The 12,599-nt window shown below is 35.2% G+C and overlaps 1 protein-coding gene across 1 annotated transcript in view; it reads left to right on the top strand.

Annotated features, from left to right (window-relative positions):
• Positions 1-3,580, top strand: part of MAP3K8 (mitogen-activated protein kinase kinase kinase 8) — a 62,376-nt gene extending 58,796 nt beyond the window's left edge. The window contains exons 7-8 of the mRNA XM_053713895.1: positions 317-560; positions 2,800-3,580. Coding sequence (XP_053569870.1) covers positions 317-560; positions 2,800-2,933 — 378 coding nt within the window. The 3' untranslated portion in view covers positions 2,934-3,580. The remainder of the gene's footprint in view (positions 1-316; positions 561-2,799) is intronic.
• The last annotated feature ends 9,019 nt before the right edge of the window (positions 3,581-12,599 follow it).

Consider the following 12,599-nt stretch of genomic DNA (forward strand, 5'->3'; position numbering starts at 1 on the left):
ATGATGAAAATTACAGGCCTCTCTCATCTTCTTAAGTGGGAGAACTTGCACAATTGGTGGCTGACTAAATACTTTTTTTCCCCACTGTAAAAGATTTCAGTTTGTTTTTCAATTGAGTTGTATAGTTTATAGGTCACATTAAAGGTGGAAAAAGTTCTGAAATTATTTATCTTTGTCTCATTTTTTTACATCACAAAAACCTTACATTTTAACAGGGGTGTGTAGACTTTTTTTCTATAAACTAATTTGAGCCTCATAAGAACAGACCAAGAATAGTATCTGATTTTTATGTTCCGTTTTCTTTGCTGGATTATAGATACACAAGCAGGCACCGCCAGTAGAAGACATAGCAGAAGATTGCAGTCCCGCCATGAGGCAGCTTCTTGTTTCATTACTGGAACGTAATCCCAATCAAAGGCTTTCTGCTGCTGACCTGCTAAAACACGAAGCCTTGCATCCTCCTCCAGAGGACCAACCTCGCTGCCAGAGTTTGGACAGTGCTTTGTTTGAAAGGAAACGATTACTCAAGAGAGAGTTTGAGCTGCCTGAAAACATAGCAGGTACAGACTGCTGCCAACAAAACTTTATTTAAAATGTAATATTTTATAATAACAGATACAAAAGGGAAAACCAAATACACATTATAAATTGTAAAAGAAGAGGGGGAATGTCAGAAACAAAGTAAAACAAACATATATAAAATACAGTTAACATATTATTAAAAATATACAATATAGAAAACAATGTGTAAATGTTCAATACTAAGGAAGCAAAAGGAAATCCTTACAAGATAACAGATAAACAACACACGTTAAGATGGTTAATAACTGAATGAACATAAAAATGTATTTATATTGTGTGTCCCTTTTATTTATATATTATAATCACTTTATTTTAATTGAATTAATAAGTAGATGGGCACCTTTATTTTTTTTATTTTTTATTAGTTTGTATTTTGATTTTGGGATCATTTTGTTATTTCCTGTTTATCTTTATATTATCTTTAGGGTATTTTACTTTGTATTGCTTCCTTACCATTGCACATTTATTAATATTTTTGGATATTGTTATTTTGCATTTAGATTTCCTGTTATAGGTTAAAGGGACAGTAAAGTGAAAAATAAACTTACATTGATTGGATAGAGCATGAAAATTTAAACAACTTTCAAATGTACTTCTAGCATCAATTTTGCTTAGTTCTCTTGATATCCTTTGTTAAAGAGTAATTATTGGGGAGCTCAACGGTGTGCACGTGCAGTGTTTTTAACAATGTTTATAACAATGTTATAGATAGTTACAAGCACTTCTAAGCTCCTATCAGCCTGCCTAACTTTATTCATCAATAAAGAATACCAAAAGAACAAAGAAAAATTGATAATAGAAGTAAATTGGAAAGTTGTTTAAAATTGCATGCTCTATCTGAATCATGGACATTTAATTTTGACTTTACTGTCTCTTTACAAATAATAAAATGCCGAAATATTTACCATAATAACCCTCTAGATAAGTGAGAATGAGGTAGCACAAGGCTTAAAACTGTTAAAAGGACATTCAACTTAAAAAAGTTCTATCAAGGGTGTAAAATATAAGTGCAAAACTGGTATTGAAACTAACAGGAAATGTATGTTTGTGCACAACCGGTATTCAAGGATGATTTGCTCACTGGTCGATAAAAAACAATTTTATTGCTGAGCAGGGACAAACCTCTACTGGCATAAAAAGAAAAAAGTTGTTACAGTAAGGCAAAGGATCGTACATTTTCCCATAAACACCAAAATCGTTAATATCAATGCAAAGTTCCTCACTTGTATGGAAACTTTTATCAGTGCTATGTACAAGAGATGTGAAACATTCAATACAACACATACTGCATCTTAGCTATCATTTTCTGATTGTAATATTATTTGCAGATGTATCTGTACACAGTGTAGTTATATTTACACATATTTTGACTCGTGAAGCACTAAATTAACGCATTGTCAGATAAGCTATTAGGGGAAAAGGTGGATTCTGGTTTTCTTATTTTATATTTCTGATGTAATAGTAGTGATACAATCTGTCTTAAGAAATCCACAATCTATAGCAACTTTTCCAATATTAGTGGCATGTTCTTGTAAGCTAACTTTTTTTTTTAATGTTAATTCAAAACTACTTATTAAACAAGCAGCATGAAATACAGTATATTGGGTTATACAGGAGTAAGATCACTATCTTAAGTGCTAGATTACGGGTGCAATATGGTGTTTATTGTTTTTCTTTTCGGCTCCCTAGAGCTTCTTCCGCCTCTCTATCCTCACCCGTCCTTATGTTAGGAAGTATGTGTGTATGCCTGTCAGCTGACTGGTTATGGCCATAACTGTGTCTAAACACTGTGGAGCGCCACAGTCCAAAGCTGATTTTGTCACCCATAATGAGGGCTGTGGGTGAACAAGTAACAAATGCACATAATGAGGGCCGTAAACAAAGACAGAACAAATAGATTAGAGTTTTTTTATTATTAAATGTAGTCACAAAAGTAACTAACCACAACAAAGGATACCGGAAACATTAGTTACACCAGGCTTTTTTGGGGGGTATATCGATGCACTACTCTTGATTTCCAGAACCTTGTAAACTGTGCTAACAAGAGGTCAGTGATTTTATTTTGTTAACATAAATTTTACAATGAAAGGTTTTAGTGACTGTTTGATCCTTTCCCTCGTTTGAATCACTTTTTTTTATTTATTTATTTATTTTTATATACATTCATGTATTTTTAAAGTATTTAATTTGTTTCATTTGTCGCTTTTATTTCTCCAGACTCATCAGTGTATGTGAGTGAAGAATCGGAGATGCTCAGAAGACAGAGGTCTTTGTCTCTTGACCTAGGAGCCCTTGCTGGCTATTTAAACATTGTCCGCGGACCACCTAATATGGAATATGATTGCCAGTAATTATGCATTGATAATGAGGAGACGGAAATATGAAAGCCAAAGACTGTCGTGTGAATTGGGCACTGTGAATTAACGATTAGCTCCTGATATAGTTTGAACGCTATAAATCACTACACTAATAAACAAAATTTCACAGGGGAAAACTTTTACTGCAATTATATAATGTTTTAGATAAAATCTTATAAATTGCTTTATGCTTATGTTATTCATTAGCTGTGCTGTAATTATGGGAAATCTTTCAATGTGGCAGATGTCAAAACTAGTGTATACCTTATAAGTAGCAAAAATGTTTAAAAATATGCTTGAGAGAGTGATTATGTTCCTGTGGAAATGTAGTTACTGTTGTTTTTTGTCAGAAAATGTTGTGTAATGTGCTAACATGTTGTTGTGTACATCCTAAAGGATGATCTGATATTCTGTAAGACTAATTATTCTGCCTCTGTTGTACAGAGTATAGATGTGCTAGGGATAGCATTTGGTGTACTATATACACAAAGTAGCATACTGTGTATGCTTAACACATCATGTGATATGGCATTCAGGCCAGTTTGTTAAATTTAAGCATTCGTTGAAGAGTGTCACTGTAAAAAAATATAAAAAAAAATATATTAATCTTATTGTCAAAATAAATCAACAGTGTAATAGCTTCCTGGAGTGTCTGGTTACTTTATTTTTAATTAAAACACGGGCATGCCTTTTGTGTTAGTTTAATTTTAATCAAATCTTAAATATTATGATTTGCTGTGAGCAGGGGAGTATTATGGCCTAGGCTAACTAGGCCCGTGCCTAGGGCAGCAGATTTGGAAAACATGGGTGGGAGGTGGACATACTGTAAATTATTGGTTTGGCAAAGATGGGCAGCAACAAGAGAGTTAGAGGTTTCCCTGGGAGTTCCAGAGACAGAGGACTTGAACTACGTAGCTTTGTCAGAGAGTTTGCGATGTTTAAAGGGACACTAAACCCAAAATTTTACTTTCATGATTCAGGTAAATAATAAAATTTTAAACAACATTCCAATTTGCTTCATTCTTTAGATATCCTTTGCTGAAGAAATAGCAATGCACATGGGTGATCCAATCACACGAGGCATCTATGTGCAGCCACCAATCAGCAGCTACTAAGCCTTGTGAATTAGAAAAAAAGAGGGCGCCACATAGCGTGATATTGTTGACTCAGAACCCAAAATAGGTGATAGATGTTAAGGCTTACCAAAGGTAATGGCACCGTGTAACTGGTGCTGGCAGGCAGGCTAACACTTTCAGTGGTTAGCACACTGGGTGGCCTCCGGCAATCTGTGCACAGGTGGTATTCAGTGTTTCCTTAATTGGCGTCTGTGCGGCTGCTAGCTGAGACGCTGCGGTATAGCAGAAACTTAGAAACCTTTACCAGGAAGGCTCAATACAGAGAACAAAAGCAGGCAAAGGACAACTTCCGTATATTTAAAATCAATAAATTTTAATCCATACAAACTGCTACGCGTTTCTAGACCATAAACCGGTCTTTTCTTCAGGCATACAAACAATGGATATAAATTCATTAAAAGTGTTAACCTTATAAACAATTAAAAAACGGAAGTTGTCATAGATTCCAAAAAAAGACCAATGAAATATAGGTGGTTACTTTGAATCTTATTTGTGTTAATCGGGCTTAGTCACCTGTATGCTCAATTGGCACCTGCAAATGGTTATCCAATGAAACACTCGAATATTCATCTCAATCTGCCACAACAAACTTGAATGTTCTAAAGTGTGCCTGCTCAAATAAATATAATAAAATACTTAATCTGCCTAGGTAAACAATGTGTGAGTCTGAGTATGATCGTTTGAAAAGTATGTGTGACCCCATGTAAAAAGGCAAATAAAATTGTAAATTAACAAAAAATCTTGTATTTGCATTGGATGTGAAGTGTGTCAATTTATCTTAATTCAAATCTATGGACATAGAGGCGTGTAAATGTATATTCGGCAAATGGTGTGTATTGAACATGAAACCACGATGTAATTTAATAAGTCACAACAAGGATGTGTGTGTTACACAAAATCGTGACCTATAAGTCAGAATATATTCTGAACAATACTTGATTTTGACAGGGTAAACTATGTAAGTTAGTTATAATTACAAATTTCTATGTAAAATGTAATCCTTGTGATAAACCACAACCTGTGAATAAAATTCTTATTGTATTCATCACTAATATGAGGGACTCAAAGATTCCAAATGTTATATAATCGTCCACAATTGGCAAATGAGACTGGACTCACAGCTCTGGATGTTAATACGCAGAGGTTCTTTAACCTATAGATTCTAACGAGAAATCTGTGTGTTCCTGAAGATGGCTTATGTTATGTTACTATGAGGGTATCTGATCTTACACTTCTGTGATTGAAACTTGAGAACAGGACCCTTTTTTACCTGAGGATCAAAGAACCTACATCTTAGAATGTATCAAATACATTTTACAACACAACTATTTTTTATATTTAGATCGTTATTATTTACAGATAAAGGGAACGGCCATGGGTACCAGGTTCGCCCCAAGTTTCGCGAATCTCTTCATGGGATTTTTTGAGGAGATCTACATACATCAAGCGAACCTTGGGGGGAGCCTGGTATTCTATGGCCGTTACATAGATGATCTTATTTTAATTTGGAATGGCAGCCTACAAGCAGCGGAATCATTTATAACAAATCTTAATAACAATAATATGGGGATTACGTTTACAGCCAACATTCAAACAGAATCAATAGAATATTTAGATTTGATACTCAGTTGGGGTCCCAATTGGACCATTACATCAAAAACATTTTTTAAGGATGTTGATAGCAATAGCTATTTAGAATACCACAGTAACCATCACAGAAGTTGGATTAACAACGTACCGTACAGTCAGTTTAGACGCATCAGGAGGAATTGTTCAGATTTTAACACCTTTCTTGAACAAAGTCAGGTCATTTACAACAGATTTTTAGAAAGAAATTATCCGGTCCACATTTTGGATAATGCATTGACAAAAACCAAAAAATTAAATAGAGATGAGATATTATTCAATAACAATAAAAACAACAGAGTAACCAATAGTACAACAAAGCAAGATAAGACCATGTTTATTACACAATACAACAGTAGTTTTCATAAAATAAATCAGATAATATACAAACATTGGCATGTCATCCAAAGAGATCCTGTTCTAAAGAATATTGTACAAGATAAACCTAAGATAGTCTACAGGAGAGCGCCCACTCTGAGAAGCAAACTAGCACCAAGCAAAATAGTTAAACATACTTTACAACGATCCAAAAACAATACACATACCAAAAATGGGATATTTGGTTTACAAGGAACATACAAATGCGGGAAAACTGGTTGCAATTCTTGCCAGTACATCAAACATGGTAGTAAATCATTCAGATCTCACACGACAGGGGACACATACCCCATTCAGGGATTTTATAACTGTAATTCCTCTTTTGTAGTATACCTATTGGAGTGTATATGCGGCCTACAATATGTAGGCCGCACCTGTAGAAAAATAAAAATAAGGTGGGGTGAACACTTGCGTAATTGCAAGAATTGCAAAAAAACTAAAATCAAACACAGTGTACCAAACCATTGTCTAAATAAACACCAAGGCAATCCATATACTTTCAGATATACACCCATAGATTTTATCCCTAGGTCTGCAGATTACAACAGAACAAACAAACTCAGACAACGAGAAACTTTCTGGATCTTTAAATTAAAAACTCTTTTTTCCTGATGGTCTAAACGCTAATTTAGATTTAGCAGCTTTCAACTAAAATTTAACCCAAAACTTAGGATAGGATATATATGCATTCTAACATTTATGTAGAATATAGCCATTAGAGCATACTTAGCAGATTCGATTATTCATCATACCAATTCTTCATATACATTCAAACAGTTATTTCCCACACACCTTACTTTTTTTCCACCACTCTAACAGCAAACACACACTATGGACTGCCATAATAGTTTCAATATGTCCCAGCCCACTAGACATCACTAACATAGGGATACATGATACATTAGACACACTAGATCAAACACCAAATAGCATATAACAATAGCTGATGGTAAGAATGACTATACTTTATGTACTGTTCATTTTAGATATATCAGACCAATTTCAATATCCCGAGGTAACCATTAGATCTATTTTTAAAAATTGGAAGAGCTGCCACAAACTCTCCGAACTAGGAGTTTTGAAGAATGGCCCAATCTTTTGTGAAATGATCAAAATTATTGTATAGACAACAAGACTATTAAATCATTGAGACTAATTTATTACTAATGGTGTTTCTCAACACTATTGGTCATTCATTTCCCAAACGAAGAATACAAATATATATATATATATAAAAAATGACTATTAAATATAGATTGCTTAAACAAAGCAAATAATAACAAATCAGAACAATCATTCGCTAGACTCATCTATTCAAGTTTCAATCACAGAAGTGTAAGATCAGATACCCTCATAGTAACATAACATAAGCCATCTTCAGGAACACACAGATTTCTCGTTAGAATCTATAGGTTAAAGAACCTCTACGTATTAACATCCAGAGCTGTGAGTCCAGTCTCATTTGCCAATTGTGGACAATTATATAACATTTGGAATCTTTGAGTCCCTCATATTAGTGATGAATACAATAAGAATTTTATTCACAGGTTGTGGTTTATCACAAGGATTACATTTTACATAGAAATTTGTAATTATAACTAACTTACATAGTTTACCCTGTCAAAATCAAGTATTGTTCAGAATATATTCTGACTTATAGGTCACGATTTTGTGTAACACACACATCCTTGTTGTGACTTATTAAATTACATCGTGGTTTCATGTTCAATACACACCATTTGCCGAATATACATTTACACGCCTCTATGTCCATAGATTTGAATTAAGATAAATTGACACACTTCACATCCAATGCAAATACAAGATTTTTTGTTAATTGACAATTTTATTTGCCTTTTTACATGGGGTCACACATACTTTTCAAACGATCATACTCAGACTCACACATTGTTTACCTAGGCAGATTAAGTATTTTATTATATTTATTTGAGCAGGCACACTTTAGAACATTCAAGTTTGTTGTGGCAGATTGAGATGAATATTCGAGTGTTTCATTGGATAACCATTTGCAGGTGCCAATTGAGCATACAGGTGACTAAGCCCGATTAACACAAATAAGATTCAAAGTAACCACCTATATTTCATTGGTCTTTTTTTGGAATCTATGACAACTTCCGTTTTTTAATTGTTTATAAGGTTAACACTTTTAATGAATTTATATCCATTGTTTGTATGCCTGAAGAAAAGACCGGTTTATGGTCTAGAAACGCGTAGCAGTTTGTATGGATTAAAATTTATTGATTTTAAATATACGGAAGTTGTCCTTTGCCTGCTTTTGTTCTCTGTATTGAGCCTTTCTGGTAAAGGTTTCTAAGTTTCTGCTATACCGCAGCGTCTCAGCTAGCAGCCGCACAGACGCCAATTAAGGAAACACTGAATACCACCTGTGCACAGATTGCCGGAGGCCACCCAGTGTGCTAACCACTGAAAGTGTTAGCCTGCCTGCCAGCACCAGTTACACGGTGCCATTACCTTTGGTAAGCCTTAACATCTATCACCTATTTTGGGTTCTGAGTCAACAATATCACGCTTTTTTTCTAATTCACAGATACCTTTTTCCCAAAGATCAGAGGAGCCTTGCCACCTGCACATTTGACTGTTTCAGAAGACACAGCACCATTTCCTCACATGGATTAGTATGGTTTGTCCATAGACACTAAGTACTTACACCATTTAATATTTCTGTCAGCGCACCCCGCTCTCGGTTCCCCACGGGGTTCCTTTTTGTTCTATAGCTACTAAGCCTATCTACATATGCTTTTCAGCAAATTACATCAAGATAATAAAGCAAAATAGATATTTTATTTTTTTGGAATTATAGAGCACCCCTCTTTATTAGTTGGTTTGACCCGAAGCGTCACATTTGTTGCACTAGGATGGCACTCTTATAATGAGGAAATGAAGGATTGTGTATTGCCAGGTGGCAACGGTTTACTGTATCCTGCTTTTAGTACAGTTTCATTACTACTGTATTTAATGACTAAATATATTAATGTACTTTACCTTCTAACACTGACATTATCTTCACAATGCATTACAGCCAACCATGGCATTCAAAGGATTAATCCATCTGCTTTAAATGGATATGAAACCCCAAAATGTTCTTTTGTGATTCAGACAGAGCATACAATTTTAACAAAAAGTATCCAATTTACTTCTATTATAAAATGTGCTTTCTTCACCTCACAGAGTGCATAGGGCGGCACAACAATGAAATACACCACTGGCTATGAGCCTTATGCTACTCACTAAGCAAAGTAGTGGTTCGGTATTAGTAACTATTTGTGTATTTGGACAAATGCAGAAAAAAGATCACTAACTTTGCGGTATTTTTTGCAACATGAGCAGCCCCTTTAACAAATAAACAAATGCATGCAACACAAAAATTAACTTGTTTTGTTCATGTAAACGATGGGAAAGGCTTTTCCGCATGCAAATCTTCAGACTATTCTAAAGTGATCTATCAATTGCCTTGTAAGTTGATTGATTTCTGTTTAAGCCAATAAGTATGCAAGTTTTACGTATGTTCCCCACAATCCTGACCCCATTAAAAAATAAAAACGTGTTCTGCTGCAAGCCCTAAAGTCGTTCCTCGTAGGAAATAATTGGCTAACAAATTTCAATTAAAGGAACATGAAACCCAAACATTTTCTTTCATGATTTAGGTAGACCATAAAATTTTAAACAACTTTCCAGTTTACTTCTATTATCAAATTTGCTTCATTCTCTTGGTATTATTTGTTGAAGGAGCATCAATGCACTACTGTTTTCTAAGTGAACACATGGGTGAGCCAATGACAATCAGTATATATATATATACAGCCACCAATCAGCAGCTAGAACCTAGGTTTTTTAAATAATAGAAGTAAATTATAAAGTTGTTAAAATTGTGTGCTCAGTCTAAATCATGAATGTCTAATTATGACTTTAGTGTCCCTTTAATGATCAACCCTATGTTGTCAAAATAGGGCTGAACGAAATAACCCCATTAATAGCAGACAAGACGAAATTACTTTTTTTTCTGACAAACTATTCATCTGAAACAATATTTTGTTTGTGCAACTTTCTAATTTCATATCTGCAGTGCTACATACAGTCCTGCTTCATGAATATTTAGGTCCTTATATTGTATCTAAGTTTAGATTTCTAGCTATCGTTAACACTCATCTACTGACAATATTCCACTGTTGTAGATTAAACAGCAAGTGGAAAAAGAAAATGCTCTGATGTGTTAGTATTTTTTATCTTATTTCTTTATTATGAGCGTTCCTAGTTATGCTTTTTAACAAAGAAGATATAGAAAACAGCAAATTTTATAGTATGTGTAAATTGGATTAATTTTTGCATTTTATTTACCTGTAAGCAATTCACAAGAATTAAATTTCAATAAAAATATATTAACCTACACCATTCCAAATACTAGTTACCTTAAAGGGACACTGAACCCATTTTTTTTCTTTTGTGATTCAGATAGAACATGCAATTTTAAACAACTTTCTAATTTACTCCTATCATCATTTTTTCTTCGTTCTCTTGCTATCTTTATTTGAAAAAGAAGGCATATAAGCTGTACAACACTTGATTATTGGTGGGTTAATTTATCCACCAATCGGCAAGAACAACCCAGGTTGTTCACCAAATATGGGCCGGCATCTAAACTTATATTCTTGCTTTTCAAATAAAGATACCAAGAGAATGAAGAAAATTTGATAATACATCATATTTCTGAAGGGTCTTTATTATTTTTGGGAAAGAAGATATTAGCTCTTTTAAAACTTTCAGATGTCGTATAGTTCTCTTCAAAATAGATTTGATAAAGATCTCTTAGAACAGGAACAATCTCCAGTGAAAGGATCTGGTAAAACTCTAAAGGCATGTTGTCTGGGCCTGGAGTTTTCCCTCTGGCCATAGAGGTGATAGTTTTATAATTTTTGTGTTCTTCTATCGGCTTATTTAAAGAATCAGGATCTAGATCAGAGACTTTAGGAAGGGCTACATTTTCCAAGAACTTATTGGTATTAAGCACTTCTGGATTTTGAGATGAATATAAATCAGTATAAAAGTTCTGGAATAAGAGAGATATCTGATCCTGTTGTTTTATCTTTAACTTTCAAAGCAGCTATGGGTTTTCTCTTAGTTTGCCTTTTGAAAATTGAGGCCAGGAATCTGCCCGATTTGTTTCCATGTCTTGCGAACCTGCCCAAATTCTTATACAGGGATTCTTGTGCTTCCTCTAAAAGAAATAAATCTCTCTCTTTCTTTTATCTTAATTCAGTTTTACACCTTGTACCAGGTATGCTTAAAAGGTAGTTTTGTGAGAAGGTTAGGGTGTGTGGAACTCAGAATGCAAGAACAGCAAGTTTGAACATAAGGGCCGAATTATGAAAGTACAAGCAGACATGATACAATGTAGTATATCATGTCCGCCACACATTAATACATGCAGACAGCATACGCTGCCGGCATTTATAATTGCACAAGCAGTTCTTGTGAACTGCTTGTGCAATGCCGCCCCAATCAGCCACTAGCAGGGGGTGTCAATCAGCCTGATCGTATAGGATCGGGGAGATTAATGTCTGCAGCTTCAGAGCAGGCATATAAGTTATGGAGCAGCGGTCTTTGGACCGCTGCTTCATAATTGCTGTTTCTGGTGAGCCTGAAGGCTCGTGCGGAAACAGGGTCATCAAGCTCTATTCGGAGCTTGATAATTCGGCCCCATAGTCTCAATACAGAACACCCAGCGCGTACTGTTGGTGAGACTGTCATGGGATACCAGGTAGGTACAGCAGATTTGAGGAAAGCTGTCACTTGCTTTACAGACACAGGATAATCAGCAGGCACAGGGTTCCCAGCGGGTACTGTTGGTGAGACTGTCATGGGATACTAGATTGCTACTGAAGCTATGCCTGCTATACCTAAGTGAGCATTCACAGAAACCAGATAAGTATATGCAAGGTAAGTATGCATAGTCTCTTGAACAAGGTGAGCATACACAGATATCAGGTAAGTATGCTTGGTCTTTGGAACAAGGTGAGCATAAGCAGATATCAGGTAAGTATGCTTGGTCTCCTGAACAAGGAGCATACAGAGGTAAAAGGTAAGTATGCTTGGTCTCTGGAACAAGGTGAGCATATACAGGTTTCAGGAAAGTATGCATAGACTTTCAGAAACCAGGAACAAGGTACGTAAGGCAATGACTCAGCCCAGAGTGGTAGGCTGAGTGACTATTTATAGAAACTACCACTCCAATAGCCTCCAGGTGGGAGTTCCAGTAATTAGGACACGGCCCTTTAAAACTAGGCAGCGTGCAGTCTAGAGAGATGCAGCAGTGGGACGCTGAGACTTAAGAAATCACTCTTGGCATTTGCCAGACTGGGAAGTCTTAGCTTACTGAGGTACGTCCCTGACAAGTTTGGTCTACTGATATTTCTGTAAGTGCTGACAATTAGATAATATATATCATATGTAATTGTCAACAACGGCAGTTGTCTAAAACCTG

This window comes from Bombina bombina, chromosome 5 (genome assembly GCF_027579735.1).
Source record: "Bombina bombina isolate aBomBom1 chromosome 5, aBomBom1.pri, whole genome shotgun sequence".
Classification (NCBI taxonomy): Eukaryota; Metazoa; Chordata; class Amphibia; order Anura; family Bombinatoridae; genus Bombina; species Bombina bombina.